At 38.4% G+C, this 16,167-nt stretch overlaps 1 protein-coding gene across 1 annotated transcript in view; it reads right to left on the bottom strand.

The window, feature by feature from the left end:
• LOC134546355 (transcription factor collier) overlaps positions 1-15,559 on the bottom strand; it is a 497,510-nt gene extending 481,951 nt beyond the window's left edge. Inside the window, exons 1-3 of the mRNA XM_063389143.1 lie at positions 15,532-15,559; positions 8,242-8,394; positions 7,372-7,717 (exon numbers count right to left, since the gene is read on the bottom strand). Of these exons, the coding sequence (XP_063245213.1) occupies positions 7,372-7,717; positions 8,242-8,394; positions 15,532-15,559 (527 nt within the window). The remainder of the gene's footprint in view (positions 1-7,371; positions 7,718-8,241; positions 8,395-15,531) is intronic.
• Between the last annotated feature and the right edge of the window lie 608 nt (positions 15,560-16,167).

Raw genomic sequence — 16,167 nt, 5'->3', positions numbered from 1 at the left:
ATGATACACAGATTATATAGGGCGTATAGGGTTGCCGATTAAATTTTCAAGCTCTGCTTTCATATCCCTACAGGGGCCTCTTTCGCAAAAGTAAAAGCATTGTTACTAAAAATTATTGCAAAAAATCTCTTGTAAACACAAGTTTTTAGTTTCTCCCATAGATTTTCAAACGTTCCACTAACAAGAATAACTTTTATTTGTGTGTGACAAGTTTAATTGATTTATTCGTACGTTGCAATAATAAGCCACATAACCACATTTGTAACTTTAAACATTTGGTTATAGTATGTAACCGCACTTTTAAGTAAAATTATTTTAATTAATAAGTTATCGGTAACAATTGTATCGGGTACAGGTGACCTATTATGATTTTCCTGCAGCATAAATTTGTTCACGATTCTAGTTCACTTTTAACATATTTTAAAAATCTGAAGGAAAAAAAAAACAAGACCAAAAATCCTTTTTTAGGAGAACTATTAATAACCTGTAAGGTAGGTAGAAAACTATTGGTTAAAACAAGAGTGAGGTACAAGTAAGCTACAATCATCAGTAACACAGCAAACTAGTGAAAATTTACTTGTCGCTACAATTTTACATTAGTAATTTTATAAAAACTTTTAACTGAATATTTGAAGGAATTTGCGTAATTTTATTTGAAATTTAATATCTTGTTCTTTTGTAGAATGTACGTAAGGTTTTAATGTTTGATGAACGAGCCAGTTGCAGGGCGATAATTGTTCTAACAAATACGCGCGGCTGGATGTACCTAGGTGTCTTCCAGACTGCTTGGCCTCGCTACGTCATAGGCCGGCGGCTGGGATCAACCCCGCGACCCTGTCACGCACCCACCCCTAGCGTAACCCATGTGTGATCTTTGTTATTTAACGATTCACTTGAGCTTAATCATGTGCCATTTACCTGGATGTTTTTGTTGGTTGTGCTGAAAGGGAATAGCAGGCGTCACTTTGGCATACCTATAACTTGAACATGTTTATTATCACGTGTAATAGGTACTATTTTGCTACCGTAGACTTTTCGAGCTTCAACTGCACAGTTTTCCAAAAATGTCTTTTTCTGTGTGGCAAACAAGTGGACAGAGGGAACGTTTACCATCATAGGCCATATTATTTTCTTTGTTTCTGCTAACCCAGTTTTAACTTTGTTTGTTACAAGTTTATATTATTTCGTGCTACTTAAATATTGCTTGGATATCATGCAGATACCAAGGTCTCGGACACTATGAATACCCGTGTAGGTACTCAGGAATTCTGAAGGCTTTGTCTCAACATGTCGTGCTGGTTATTCCGTTTCTTGTCATTGCCTACTATGTATTAAGGGTTCTTCCTGTAAATTTATTCCCATAGCCTCCTGGCCTTTTTGTTGGATCAAAAATTGTCACATCAAACTTTTATTTAAAGTTATTATCGAACAATTGCGTGACGTTTTACTTTTATTTAATAATCATTCGTAGAGAAAATTTTAGACGAAACATAAAATGAAAAAGAGTTTCCATAATAAAACATATTTAACATGGAAATTCCCTTAAATTAAAGAAATGACATAAAAATTAAATAACTTATTATGGTGAGTGAGACTAAGCTCTATGTTTTTCTAGGTTATGGAGGTACCTACTTTTTGTTTAAATAGATACACATGGATACCTTACAAATGCTATCCTTTATTTGTGGTCAACTCATAGAGAAGAATCTATGATTGTTTGATCAACTTGATTTCTAAACTGCTAATTGTAATTTTTTAATCCGTCTTTAGATTCTTTAAGAGTTCAATTTTTCTCTTAGGTCTTTTTTCACAAAGGCCATTTATTTGTTAGGAAGTAGATTTTTGTTACAGCCTGTTCAATTGTGGTCAAAAATGCTGGAACCTTTAGGTTTTGTATAGAACGTCTTGCGGCACTGTGCCATTGTCAATACTACCTATCTGTTTATTTCCAAACCACACTTTTAATTAACGAATACTCGTAAGGCATGCCAAGCCAGGAGTTAAATAATGCAGGGTGGACAGTTAGTTAATTTATCCCTTTATAATTCACACTATTAGTTAATGAGAGATGACTCTAGACAGTTACGTGAGCTTCCGCAATAATTTAATACTGTGTTGAATTTATGGGCACGGAGCTACAGCTGATAGAACCCAGATGTTCATTTGAATTTGTGTTTCTGTTTTGGGTTTTTTAAAATAATGATAATGCAGGGGAAGGTTACTATCAATGGGCTACTTAAATTACTGTAATAATACTTTCAAATTTTACAACTATTCAGTTTTTGTAAATACACGTAAAGTTTGGCTGATGATATTTATGCTGTAAATATTATTTATTCTAAAGTAGGTATTTAAAGTTAAAGAAAAAATATCAAAATTAAAATTAGGGTGAACGGCTCATCATTAGGCCAGGCAGTTTCTACGAATGAGACACTGTGCGAAAAACCATTTTAACGGATTAAAAAATGTCAATAACAGTTATTCACATTAAATTAAGTATTAAGCGCCACTTCTGGTACCAATGATCGCAATATGACCCATTCTAACGCAGTTTTTAATTTAGTAATAATTGTTTATTAATAATGAAAATTCTACAACTAACAAATTTCCCCCGACAATTGTATTACACTCAATTTCATGATAATAAAAAAATCATACCCTAATATTGAAATTAAAATTATAGACATGTGTTAACTCAGAATATCTGCAAATTTCAAATGTTATAGGAAAAGCGTCACTTCTCAAATTTTAGTCGCAATTTTCACTAAAAATACTTTATCTCCTTTTCCAGCACCAGCACACTTTTCATGCTCCCATTACTTGACGTGTTCCTTGCTGTCCCCAGAACAGATGATAACACAATTAAATGAGAGTCTCGCTGTTGCTGATTTTTCTGAAGAAGGATTTCGGGGACATCTTTTCTTGGTTGCTTGTTTTTTCTTAGGTTTTTTTCTTACATTCATTGTCTTCCAGTTGCTGTTTTAAGGAACTAATAGTAATTTGAGTGAATTTTATATCATATTTTATATTTAATTTTAGTTTAAAAATTTAAATAGAATATGATTAATTATCTCACTGTTTCTTATCGATAAAAAACTATAGAATATAGTTTTATAAAATATAATAATTTTTTTTATGATATATTGTTTTGTTACAGTCCTTAAAACTAAGAATGGCATTATGTACTCACACAATACAAGAGATTAGCCTATGCTACTACTATTATTTATTAGAGCATTGCCAATGTTGCGGCTGTCACGATAGTCTTTCGGCCGTTGTGATATTCCGTTCACCTGCTCCTTTTGGGGTGCAATTAGGTACTTAGGCTCCATACACCTAGCTGCATCGCATCTACTTTATCTTGGCGACAACATTTGACGAAAAACACAACCAAATCTTATATTTTTATAGTTTACTATCAATCATAAGATTAAAAATATAATTTTAATCAATTATCATTTGAAACAGATATGTTTTTTAAAATATATAAAATATTAGTATATTTTGCCATTTTCTAAATAATTTTTCCGATAATACTTTTATGTAAACTGCTTTCGTTTTCATCAAAGTATATTTCATTGAACTTTACAAATAAACTGCGGTAAAATAAAATAAAAATCAAGCCACTCTGTTACAAACGTACATTTCTTCATTTTAGTCAGATTTCCAGCATATCGTATTAAACTATCATTTATGTGCTACAAGCGTATGACGACCATTCTGACGTCGTGGAAGTCGTTAACTTACTTTCAAAAACAAATGTAACTTCATTATTATGTGGCCGCCTTTCTCTCTGGATGTTGACAGCGCGTATGTTTATAAGTATACCCAGGTGTGTATGTTGTGTGTCGTGTGTATGTTGTGTGTCGTGTGTGTGTTGTGAGTCGTCTGTGTGTCGTGTGTGTGTGTCTGTGCACCTGCATTTATTACGGAGAATTCGATGAAAAAGAATACTTAAGCGTCTAATATTTTTGCGTTAGTAGGTTTGCAAACCCTAACATTTAAACACAGACTCCAAAAGTCATCACGTAAATGATCAAAAATGCAGCGCTTAAAAATAAATTCTACTCATATAAATTAAAACGTACCTACCTAACGTAATCTTTACGTAAGTAATTTTCAACATTATTTTTAATATAAAATACTAGCCAACCCATGGTATTAAATCTATTTTAATTGGCCAATTAAGCCTTTAAACTATTTCGAACAATAACAGTTTTTTTAACTTTCTCAGTAAGAACGAAGCCAACCTAAATAACCTCAAATTACATAACCTGCCACGAATCTAAAGTTTACATTTTCATACCACTATCAAAATGACTTACCTAAATATTCAAGCAGTCTAAATATTTGATTAATTACGCCTTTAAATCAAATTTTGCAACAAAACATTTTTAATCAACGAAAATTTAATTGAATAATGTTTTTAATAATTTAAAGTACGTAGCCTACTTACTTTCTTGAAAAAAAAAATTGAGAAATCTATTTGACAATCATAAAAAAACTTAATTAACCTAAGTCATAGTTGTAAGTAGACATATATTTAGCAGTATTTAAACTTTTTATAGATAATGATATAAAATGAATCACAGCAGTTTTTATTGTTATGGACATTTTTAATTTAAGCAAAAAATCTTTATATAGGACACAAACTGTTTAACCTAGTATGAATATTAAATCTGTATGTTATTTAAAATATTTATAATTAACTAATTTTTCTTGATTTAGAATGTAGGCGTAGTCTGCTTTCTATACCTATGTTCTCAATAAAAAGCTTGGTGAAGAGAGATTGATGCTAAAACATGGTCTGTATGTATCAAAATGACTAATCGCACGAGGTAAAGGATTTTGAAATGCTTCCTTACATAGAATTTAGTAAATAACTACTGGCTACGACAACTTCAGAAGTTTCATCAATAAGTCTGGATATTTGAGTACTTTTTTATTTGTTTTTTTGGAGCTCTCTTCGATTCTTTCTGAATTATATTTTTTTTGACATGAAAAAACCAAAATCTACGCACCTGTAAAATTCGCGTAAATGGTAGACTCTTGACACCTTGTAGGCTACTATTCATTGTAGATCATTAAAAAATATGTTACTGTATTTATGGATACGGAGTTATGAACTAGGATGAGAACGCATGCGAGTCTAGACAGAAAGCGAACTATGACAATCACCAACTACTAATGAACCGGCATTGATTACGTTAAAGTCTGAGGAGTCAAGCCTGGTGACGAAATTTACGCGGATTAAGTATCTCTCTTCTAAATTTTTGTTTGCATAAAAGTGGCATAGAAGGTAGGCTTTACAAGGCTTCTATCTACTTTATTGTCACAAATATAAGACAAAGTCAAATCAATATTTGGTATTAATAGTGTCTTATTTCACATATATGTATTATATGTAGGTTCAAACAAATATTTAAAATGTTTTCGAATGAATAAATTAATAGCATTTTTAGTACCATCAAGTAATTTCACAATTTGTAATGTAACTTGGGTACTTACAAAGGCTAATACTACTCATACTAGTACCAAATACTTATTTATATTTATGTGAAGGATATTATTATCCACACAGGATGAAAGTAAAATTTAAAAAAAGACAATGCTACCACACGATTGGGGGGTTATGAGAAATTCGTTGACTTCCAGGTGGATGTTTTAGTTTTGTGTTTGTCCCTCTGCCTGCACGTTTTTTATATTGGTTTCGCGGGTCAATATCTCTTTTAGTTTTATCCTGTGTTTTAATTTTTAATTGTGTGGTCCTGTAATTTAAGTATATTCTGACTAATGTTGAGAAATAGAACGTCAATTCAAATTTATGCACTCGGATTTCAAATTAACGGAAATTGCCATGAATCAGCGACATTTCACTGAAATTTTGTTAAAAAAACTCCAATAGTATCAGTAGGTTCCCAGAATTTATTTCAGTGACAACATCTCACTATTTAAGTATTAGTGACTTTCACTGAAGCATAGACATATTTATTAAAAGTGAATTCCAGTGATTAAGGCGTTAGTAAAAATATTCTGTCAAGATAATTTTACTTTTTAAACCAAGTATTTCAGATATAGAGTGTAGTTATACATACTGCAATATTAAATCTAAATTTCCATTAAATATGAAAATCTAATTAAATTGTTTCTTTTCATCAGAGATAAATTCCTAAGACGAGCTGTCAGTCATAGCTTCTGATTAAATTATGTTCAATTTTTGTTACGGCGAGTTATAACTACCTATATGGCTTACGGTGTTTTTTTTTTTTTTCACTGCATAACTGTAATTTTTATCATTCATTTTATTCTGAGTGAAAGGAAGTTAGAGGTTAAAATGTTCCTGTAGAATAGAAATAAAACTTATTTCAAAAATACCATAAAAATTATAATTTTTTCACCAATCTTTGATTAACTATAGAAATATTAATATAAAACTTAATATTGGTTTATTTTGCATATTTATAACGCTTTGACTTACAAAACTTACAAAAATTTGCGAGTGACATAAGCAAAATTTTGGTTTTAGAATGGCTGAAAATATTTTACTTTAAAAATTAACTAATAAATACAAAAATTGTTGTTACTGGCATTACTGCTTCAGAAATAGCTGCTAGATTAAAATCAATAACGCTTTAAGGATTTGTTTTCAGATGGACGAATTCTGAGAAATACAAAAAATTATTGAAGACAAATTTAAAGTCAGAATACGTTGAATACTACAGCATAGATTGGTTAAGCGTGCTTTGAACGTTTCGACTAAACTAAATTTCAGCCCTAAACACGCATATTACTATACTCATTTAGGTATGCCTTCAATAAAGATGCTTTGTCGTTCGTACGTTTCTATTTTAACGTTTAATGTACCACAGTAAACTTAATTTAAAGGCAAGTAAATAATAAATAAGCAGCCACTAAAACTTAAAAACATCTACTTTGAAGAAAAATGGTTTTAATTGTACACCTTTAATGTTATAGGTATTTTGTAATTCAGCAAACATACGGCTGTCGTCCTACCTAAGACAGGCAGAAATACAATAATATATATAGGTAAGTTTATTTAGGAAACTTATGAAGTTTTGAAATATGGTGGAAAAATTGATAGTAGGTAAATGCGAGTTGAAAATAACATTTACTATTATTACGGCTGAGTGCACAAAAACTAGTTAAACAAATCATATAGTATAGCCTATTATGTATAGGCTATATACACAAATAAATGAAATAACCAATTTTGGACATGAGCTACACAACATTTATACGAATTCAAGAGAATTCGGCCCGTATAAATTGACATGTCTGATGGCTCGTTGAAACAACTGGGCTTGTAGGAACCCTGGCAGTGACGGGGGCAGCAGGGAGGGGGCCACGCACCTGCTCTGGTCGACCACGGGGCCGGGCGCCTGCATCCAGGCGCGCGCCGCCGCGTGCAGCTGCGAGCCCGTCAGGGGCTCCTCCTTGGGCGCGCGCGGCGCCTGCGGGTGGTGGTGGTGGTGGTGGTGATGCGCCGCCGCCGCGTGGTGGTGGTGGTGCAGCGGCCCGCCGGCGCCCGCCGCCTCCAGGCCGAACATGACGCGGCCCGCGGCCCCGGGCGTCGCCGCCGCCGCCGCCGCGTACAGCTTGTGCCGCCCCCACACGGGGTCCAGGTCGCCGGGGCCCGGACCCAGGGGCAGCGCGCCCCACGGCGCCGCCGTCGTGTCGGTGCGCCGATCACGTCGCCCTCATGCCGCCCCGCCCCCTCCCAGACAACGGCCCCAAGACGCCCGCGAAACCAAATTTATATTTTTAAAAAAAAAGGCTTGCCGCTGTCGTGGAGGAAGTGGTACCTAGCCTATTCTTCACACCTCGTCAGACACCCGGTCGTCCTTGAGGCGCCCCTCCCTCTAAGTGTCCACCGGGGAGGACAGCACGTCTCAAGGTCGCGGCTGCAGTCTTCCCGGGGCCCCTCCCCCAGCCCGCATGCCGGCGCTCCGCGTCTTGTCTTGTCCCGGCGAGGGGAAGAGGAAGATGGCCGCTCCTCTGGAGGCCGCGCTCCCAGGAGGGACTGCGTGCTGCGATCTCGCGCTGCGCTGCGGGAGAGATTCCGCCGGCGGTTTCGGGCGCCGCGTGGCGTCTGGTCCCCAAGTACGTGGCCCACTGAGGACCCGCTGCGTGGCCGGCAGTCCGCCCGCGCCTGGGGAGGGGAGGGAGCCAATGGGACTTGCTGGGAGGGGTGGGGGAGGGGAGGCGGCGTGCCGGGCCCACTGCCGCTCTCTCGCAGGGACTGCCGCGCCGCTCCCCAGCCGCCGGAGCTCGCCCCTCGCGAGGTGCCCCCTCCACTTCCTCCCTCCCCGAGGGGCGGGCACTCGGGCCCCGCCCCCTGGAGCGGTCCCCGAGGCACGGCCACACGCGAGTCTCCTGCCCGGCCACGCCCCCGCGGGGCGGTGCCTCCCCCGCCAATCCCGGCGCCGGGCCAATGGCGGCGCATGACGTCAGGAGCAGCGTCCGCCCGCCGGTGTCATAGCATTATCATCTGTTCTCTCCCCTCTCGCGGGGAGGGGAAGCCGTGTCGCCAGAGCGGCGGCGGAGGTCGTGGCGTCGGGACGCCGCGCCGCTCCACTCCGCGAGCCGCTGAGTCGCCGCTGCTCGGCTGCCATGCGCCCGCTTGCTCTGACAAATATTCCACTATCAATTGTATTTTTAAGTACCTATTTCTTCAAATCATATTTTTTTTCGACAAAACATAAATAAAATATTTAAGTCTTACCATGTGGTTATTGTCTGGTTTGAACTGACATGTCCCAGCGTGCGCCTAATAGGCCAGTAAGCACGGGTGACTGCAGATAATTAGAAAACGTTATGTTAACTTATGCCACACAGGTGTTCAAAGCTTGTTCCTCCTGCGATTTGTCAGGTATGAAAACAAATACAACTAAATTGTGCAATTTATTAAATAACCAACTGTAGGTTCTTAAATAATCAAATGTTTTTGTGGCATTTGTACCATTAAATAGTCGTAGCATGTTCCGAGATCAGACTTCAACACGGGCTGTTTGGAGACGCTTTTTCTGCACGTTTTTTTTAGCCAGTGAGGTGTTTTCCGGAGCATAAACGGTATATTATTATATTTTTTGCAACTATTTATATCTTCTTCCTAGCGAAAGAAAGTTTACCAACCGGAAGTGAAAAAATGATTAAGTAAACATTCTGAGAAAATATGTGTCTCAAAAATTTTAGACTAAAATAAAATAATCTATAGGCATTTTCTACGAGTCATGATTGCAGTGTTGACAACCTGAAACGTTGTAAGGCATTGACAACCTCGATAGCAATCGTCGTATAACTAGGGACCCTAAAAATGCACTGTTTATAGGAAATAGGTATTCCTGGAAAATGTAAACTCTCAACTTTAATATTGCCGGATCACAGGCTATCCAGTTTTAACGTCTCACCAGTCGGCAGCCAATGAACAGGCGACATTTGCCCGAGTGTACGGAGGACTGTGCAGTCTACTGTGGAAGTAATGGAAAACGCGATTATTTCCGGTCTCTACGCAAAAGCAGTAAAGTCTGGTAAAATTAACGGATTCATTTCGTGACAGGCAAAAACATAAATACTTATAACTTTGCGATGTATTTGCTACTGGCACACAGCTTACATGCGGCGACCCTGAGTCAATCAAAACCCTTCATTGAATAATAACGGAACCACAGGCTAGAATTCTGAGATGTTTCAAGTCAATAAACTGGTGACATTTGTCTGCGCTAATGCAGAGAATTTGCAGTCTAGGCTATAGCCTAGCTATATCTTATGGACAAAAGAGCAACTGAAATTTTCCAGTTCCTTATCAGCTACCATAACCAATAAATAGGCGCAGTTTTATTTGACGCGAATTTTTGGCTCTACAACATTGTGTTAACGTATTGATCAAACGTTATTCATTACTGGCTATTACCTACTGGTGACATGCGCTTTACAGCTTTTGCCTAAAAACAATTACAATGCAGTAACTATTTTTGGAAGTCTATGATTAGTATAAAAATAACTGTCATGTTACATGCGCTAAATCTATTTTACTTATAGCTTAGCATTGAGATAAAACCAAATTATTTTGAGAAACAGCTGGACACATCATTATTTCGCATAGCCTACTGACTACCAGTGCCTCGAAACGATAGTAATTTACCGAGGCTTGAATAAGGGTTAACAAATCAGATTCATGAAGGTTGAGGTGGTTAGATAAAAAATAACTTCTTTTCAAACAAAAATGTAGTTGAAGTTTCCTTTGTATACAACACTCCTAAATAAGTACATATCCTATAGCTTATCCAATACCACACAGTCGCAGAGCAAAAACAATAATCTACTTAAGTTCCTTAAAATAACTGTCTAATCGAAATGTACCCAACACTTGTCTACAGTGTCTCGAGGCGCCTATGGCATCACAAAGTCGGCGCTTACACAGGGGGCCGACTCATTGATACATTCCCGCTGTTTGTTGTTTTCGTCTCGGCACGCACTCACTGAGATCCATACGTAACTTAGAAACACATTTTAGAACAGTCATAACTTAGGATTCTCGAAAAAAATCCACATAACTTAGAACATTCATAAGTTAGAACAATCATAACTTATAAACTCATAACGCAGAAACACAAAATTATAACTAAACTCTATAATTTGGATAATCATAACTTATAAACACACAACTTAGAACTATATATTTCTGCTTAGAAACACACAACTTAGAACTGTGCTAACTTGAAACACATAACACTAAAAAAACACAAAAGACCGAAACACACGACTTAGAATCGTCATAATGTAGAAACACACAACTTAGATCATTCAATCTTGTGTGTTTCTAAGTAGGCCTAATGACAGCGGCCCGCTCTCGCTCAGAGCTCGGAACTGGGGACCACATGAGCCCAGCATCGGCGCGGTGCTGTAAGCTCTCTGGACACTGGATCTCTCGCCGACTGCTAGTCCCGGAGGGCTGGCACTACGTCTCTATGCTGTCACGGAGGCTGCTGGCGGGCCAGGCGAGGTACAGCCCTCGGCGCCCGGACACCTGTATAAGGGTTACATACCTAATGTTTTCTGTTGAACAAGTGGAAAGAAGCTAGATTAAGCATGTTACTTGATTAGAACTTCCACCAAGATTCTTTTTTTCTTCTTCTTGTTTGCAGGAATGTAGATTTCTGCACTTCCAGGTGGTTGTAACTGCAATGATAGTTTGATAATATTTGGTCGATGACATTATTTTATACTATCTTTATTTTTAATATTTGAAAATGAATGAAATATCCCCCCTTTTTTTTCCTGCTTAGTTTCACGAGCGAGAGGCGAAATTCAAATTTGTTCAGGACTGGTTGGGCATCATACCCCCCCCCCCCCCCTTATTTTTCCACTATTTTTTACAATTATTCTAGTAAAACCTCTGTTCGCCAGCTTTTGCAGTTGGTAACACTGATACCATCTACCTACATAGCGAATAAAAATCTTTGAATTATATATAGCTACCAACAAAGGATTATTAAGAACGGGTTTGTTTTTTGAAACACATAACTTTACATTAGACTATTTTGTAAACATACAAAAATGTACCGTCATGTTTTATTTTATGGGAAAACATATACAAGTTAAAAATTTATAATTTTTTTTGTCAGTGCACTATAGTTGTATTTATCTTCACATTAGGTTATTGTATAAATTCGTCAATTGGAGAGGCTAAGTCACCTCTGTTATTCTATAATTCTCATTCTTTGCTGTATTTGTTATTATTAGCACTACGATTTGTAGTAAACAGCAAAAGTATGCTCAGTAGTACAATACAGTTAGAAATGTGTGTGCTATGAGGAAAGGTGTAGTAGGTACATGTATACCTATATAATGTATCCAGGGAATCCAAATTCTTAATTAATAATAATCTAAAATACATGTATACCTATAGAAAAACTATTTTACTATATATAATGTTAAATTACACTAGTGTGTAGACATGAACCAAAGATAATTTCAACTGCACAAATTTATTGTTCGGTCTCTCTCTTAACCTTTATTTACTGTACAGATAGGTATACGATATTATTTAACAAAACTTTATAAAATCAACTGTAATAAACTATAAAAATACAACAAAGAACTTTTTATGAATATGTTATTTCAATCATCTTTGATATACGTGTTTTAGCACATATAGTAAATTCACAAGGACCAAGATAAAGCAAATATTTAAGATTGATTTAGACGAAAACCTACTTAATTTACCTTATTTCTCTAAAAGGCTTTTCCCATAAGTTCAGAATGTATTATTGTGCAAGATGGCAGAGAGGTTAAGACGCCAAACTATTTTACACAAAGTCGAGGTTTCGATACCTGGCTAGGTATTCGAGCGCACAAGTACACAAGGCTCAAGTATTTAAGCACGCAAGTACGCCTGTGTGCTACAAGCAGGGGTCTATTGTTCAAGACGAACTTGCGATGCTGCTGCTATCTGTGTTTCCACAAGCATTTCGATAGTTAAAATAAAACTAAACAATAAAATACACAATGTTAGTTCGGACTAGAAATTCACAATATTTTAACAAATATCGTTAAGAAAACCACAGAAAGTCTCACAGTTGTTAACTCTCTGGTTAATTTGCTATTACCCTTCCCCACCTTTTCTCTTTAATAGAGTGCCCTGCCCCAAATTTTGCACTTTTTTCTTCTGTTACATTGTAACCTCTCGTGTCTAACGCGAGGGGCACAAGGGATGAAATGGAAAACAGAGGTGTGCAATATGTCAGATATTTATTCATCCACAAACACATACCCTTAATGACATCAGATTAAATACAGAATATTATAACAAAGTACATTTGATTTCAGAGCCTTGGCTCGTAACAGAAGTCGAAAGTAACTGCGAACAAACAAACAAAACAAATGATTAGCAGAGCTCTTATTTTACTGAGACTGCCTTAACAAACACTGAGCTTGCGGCTCTTCAACTACCACGCGACCCCGGCGGGGAAGCGTCGGCTTACACTGTCAAAACAAATTACGTGTCTTTAAAATCTTAGGTCGGCAACAGGAACGACTCAATCAGTTTTCCGACAAATATTGAACTTCCAGTTATTTCTTCAAAATGTAGTTACAGTTGCTTTCGGGATTTCTGTTTCTAGTCGAACCAAAAGAAAAATGTATCTTATCGGTGGGTTTTTATGCTCACACACCGTCAGCTCGAAACCCTTCTTCCGTCACCGCTAGCCCCTTTGCAAGTTTTACTCCAACTGGTCTCGCTGCCTTAAGAGGCCACTCCAGTGTTTCAGGGGCACTACGCAACCCGCGTTAACAACATAAGATTCAATGCTATTTTCATTTTGCTTATAACTTATAAACTAATATAGATTTCGAAATGATGCTTGCTTGATATGTAAGACAACGATGCTCTTATCAAAGCCCCTTTCTTCAAAAATGTGCAAAAAATTATGGTTCAAACCTAGACTTATGCATGTTAGTAAAGATTGGTATAAAACCATAATTTATGCACGTTTTTGAAGAAAGGGGCTTTGATAAGAGCAGCGTTGTCTTACATATCAAGCAAGCATAATTTCGAAATCTATATTAGTTAATAAGTTATAAGCAAAATGAAAATAGCATTGAATCGTATGAGGTTAACGCGGGTTGCGTAGTGCCCCTGAAACACTGGAGTGGCCTCTTAACGGTGTCGACGTTAGCTCCGCAAACAGTTTTCCAATGAAGTGTCTTACCAAGTCGAGTGGGGTTTGGTCGGGCAGCGTGACGGCAGGCAGGCGAGGTTCTGACGGTGTAGCTTCGGGCTGCAGCAACTCCCCGCCTCGGTCGTCGACTCGGAGCTGTATCTCTGTCCCAGGGCAAATTGGAGACCTTTTATACCCTGGAACTTGAGGTAGAAAACATCGGAGATTGTTCTGGGCCTACATGACCGGAAAACACCGCGTAGGCGACGTCCGGTTCAAAGCCCGCCACACGAACTCCGCCGAGCATTTCCGAGCGGCTCCGACGCTTGGCGCGCGGCGCGCGACAATTCCTGTAGGGCGGGTGGCATCGGGCGCGCGGTTAGGCGCCACGGAGACGTCATCATGTATGTAGTGCGAGAGCATACGTAACAACATTATGGTGAGTCATTATCTAGACTTACCCAATCGACAGTAAAAACATTTTACGTTAATATCTTATTACTAGAAAACTGATAGGCCTATAGTTATTATGCATTAAGGGGCTCTAGATTATGAATATTTGGCGTTTTAAGTACGTGCATTCCCAGAACACCAATAAATAAATGTTCTCTTTATTCGTTTAAATTTAGTGTAGGCCTAATTACAGCCCAACACATAAACGAGAGCATGGCACTAGACACCAGCAGTTCAACGTACCTACATCACCTTTAGGAGTATGAAAACACCAGTTTCAGTTTCACTGGTTAAGCCATATGAAGGTGTTCCGTTTCGGTACACTTCTTTTGTGAAAGCGTGCTTGGTGAATGCACACTTCTCCTGCTGTAATCCCCCCCCCCACCGGCATGCAATAACACACCTTTCGGTCATCTCTACAATTAGTAGGTAAGTCTACCATGCCGTTGCTGTCTGTCAAATCTGTAGTCGTATCAACCTACTCACTAACAGTCAACACCGCGCTAATCGCCCAAAGCCAAACAAGAACGTACCACAACTACCCATGCACTGTGCTGTGCACCAGACTGCTGGTTGCAGTGTGTACGGCTCCCTGCCTCCCGCGGGGCGTATGACCGCCACTGCGATCACGTGTCCTTTCAGCCATGGAGCAGTCCTTGAAGCCCGCCTGTTAGAGGTTTGCAGGGTTTCGTTTCCAGACATGTTTCTTAACGAATTTTGATTCTTCTTTTGGATTTCCCTGTCACCCACTAAATTTATGCCTTATAACTTGCGAATACTATGTAGGTCTAGGAGTATATAGGCCTATATAGTAACACATATCAAGAACAGAAAATGTTGTCTTTCGGTGATTCATGCGACCAACAGAAGAGATGTTGGCTTGATGTAATTTCATATGTTACCATGGGCGTACATAGATCATGTGGTGGGGGAGGGGGGAGGGACTGCCTGCAGTTGTAAAAGCGTGACTGTGAAAGGGTTTGAGATTAAAACTATGACTTATGGAAAATTGTCTGTATATTTTAAAGTATTCTGCTTATTGCATGCAAGTAGGCCAAAAAATTGGGAAGTGTACAACATACAGGCACCGTATCCGGAGATGACTCGTGCGGTTAAACTCAAGTGAAGAACTTTCAGCCTCGCCCTCCCCCCTCCCCAAAACTCGGGAAATTTCCGTGGGCCAACCATGCTCCTTGCGAATCCTACAGATTTTGCGCTCCTGTATGATACCGTTTAAACTATTAACCTAGTTTATTGAGACCTTACAGCGATAGGTCTTGTCATTCACATAGTCCTTTTTGAGTCCTTTTTTAAATTCAAAGAGAAGTGTAACGTTTAGTTCAGCCCACAACATACTGCGAGCACACAGGCGTAACTCCTGGGATTGGCACGGCAGTACCTCTCGCTTCCACGTGCACCCTTAACATGTCGGCCATCCGTGCGGGCCAGGAAAACCTTTTGAATGTTGTAAACTACTCCTCATGTTGCATGCATTTACGTGTACATCTCCCTAGTGAATCTGAACTTAATGGTTACCAATACATAAATGTTGGATTATTATTTACCACGATTTGTTACTGAAAACAAAACTACGAACGACAGAAATAGGGTTTCTTTTGACATAACTGTACATTCAAACTCAAGAGAGCTGTTATTATCCCTTACCCATTCTGTGTGATGCGGGTTTTTCTAAGAAACTATTCACTCGTCGCGACGTGGTGCAGGTTGCAGTGCGACTGAGCAATGCCCGGCAGAGCAGCAAGAGCAAGAGACAGACGGCGCAGGAGAGAGACCGAGGTGTTCTGAACGAGGATTCGAGTCATTTTATGCAGTTACTTACTGTGTTATTTTATTTAAGGTACACGTTATTGAGCCCAAGTTATTTTTAGTGTTCTTTGTGACGAATGGAAGGGCTTTTGAAGGAATGAGAAAATATCGTGAAATAATGCCCCGTGAAAATTTAGCCAATCCAAAGGATTCAATTTTAATTGTACATATGTTTTAAAGAAATTATTTAATTTCACGTCCAACAATG

Source organism: Bacillus rossius, chromosome 1 (genome assembly GCF_032445375.1).
Source record: "Bacillus rossius redtenbacheri isolate Brsri chromosome 1, Brsri_v3, whole genome shotgun sequence".
Lineage (NCBI taxonomy): Eukaryota > Metazoa > Arthropoda > Insecta > Phasmatodea > Bacillidae > Bacillus > Bacillus rossius.
The sequence above is the reverse complement of the archived record's forward strand: the minus strand, read 5'-3'. Positions and strand labels throughout refer to the sequence as shown.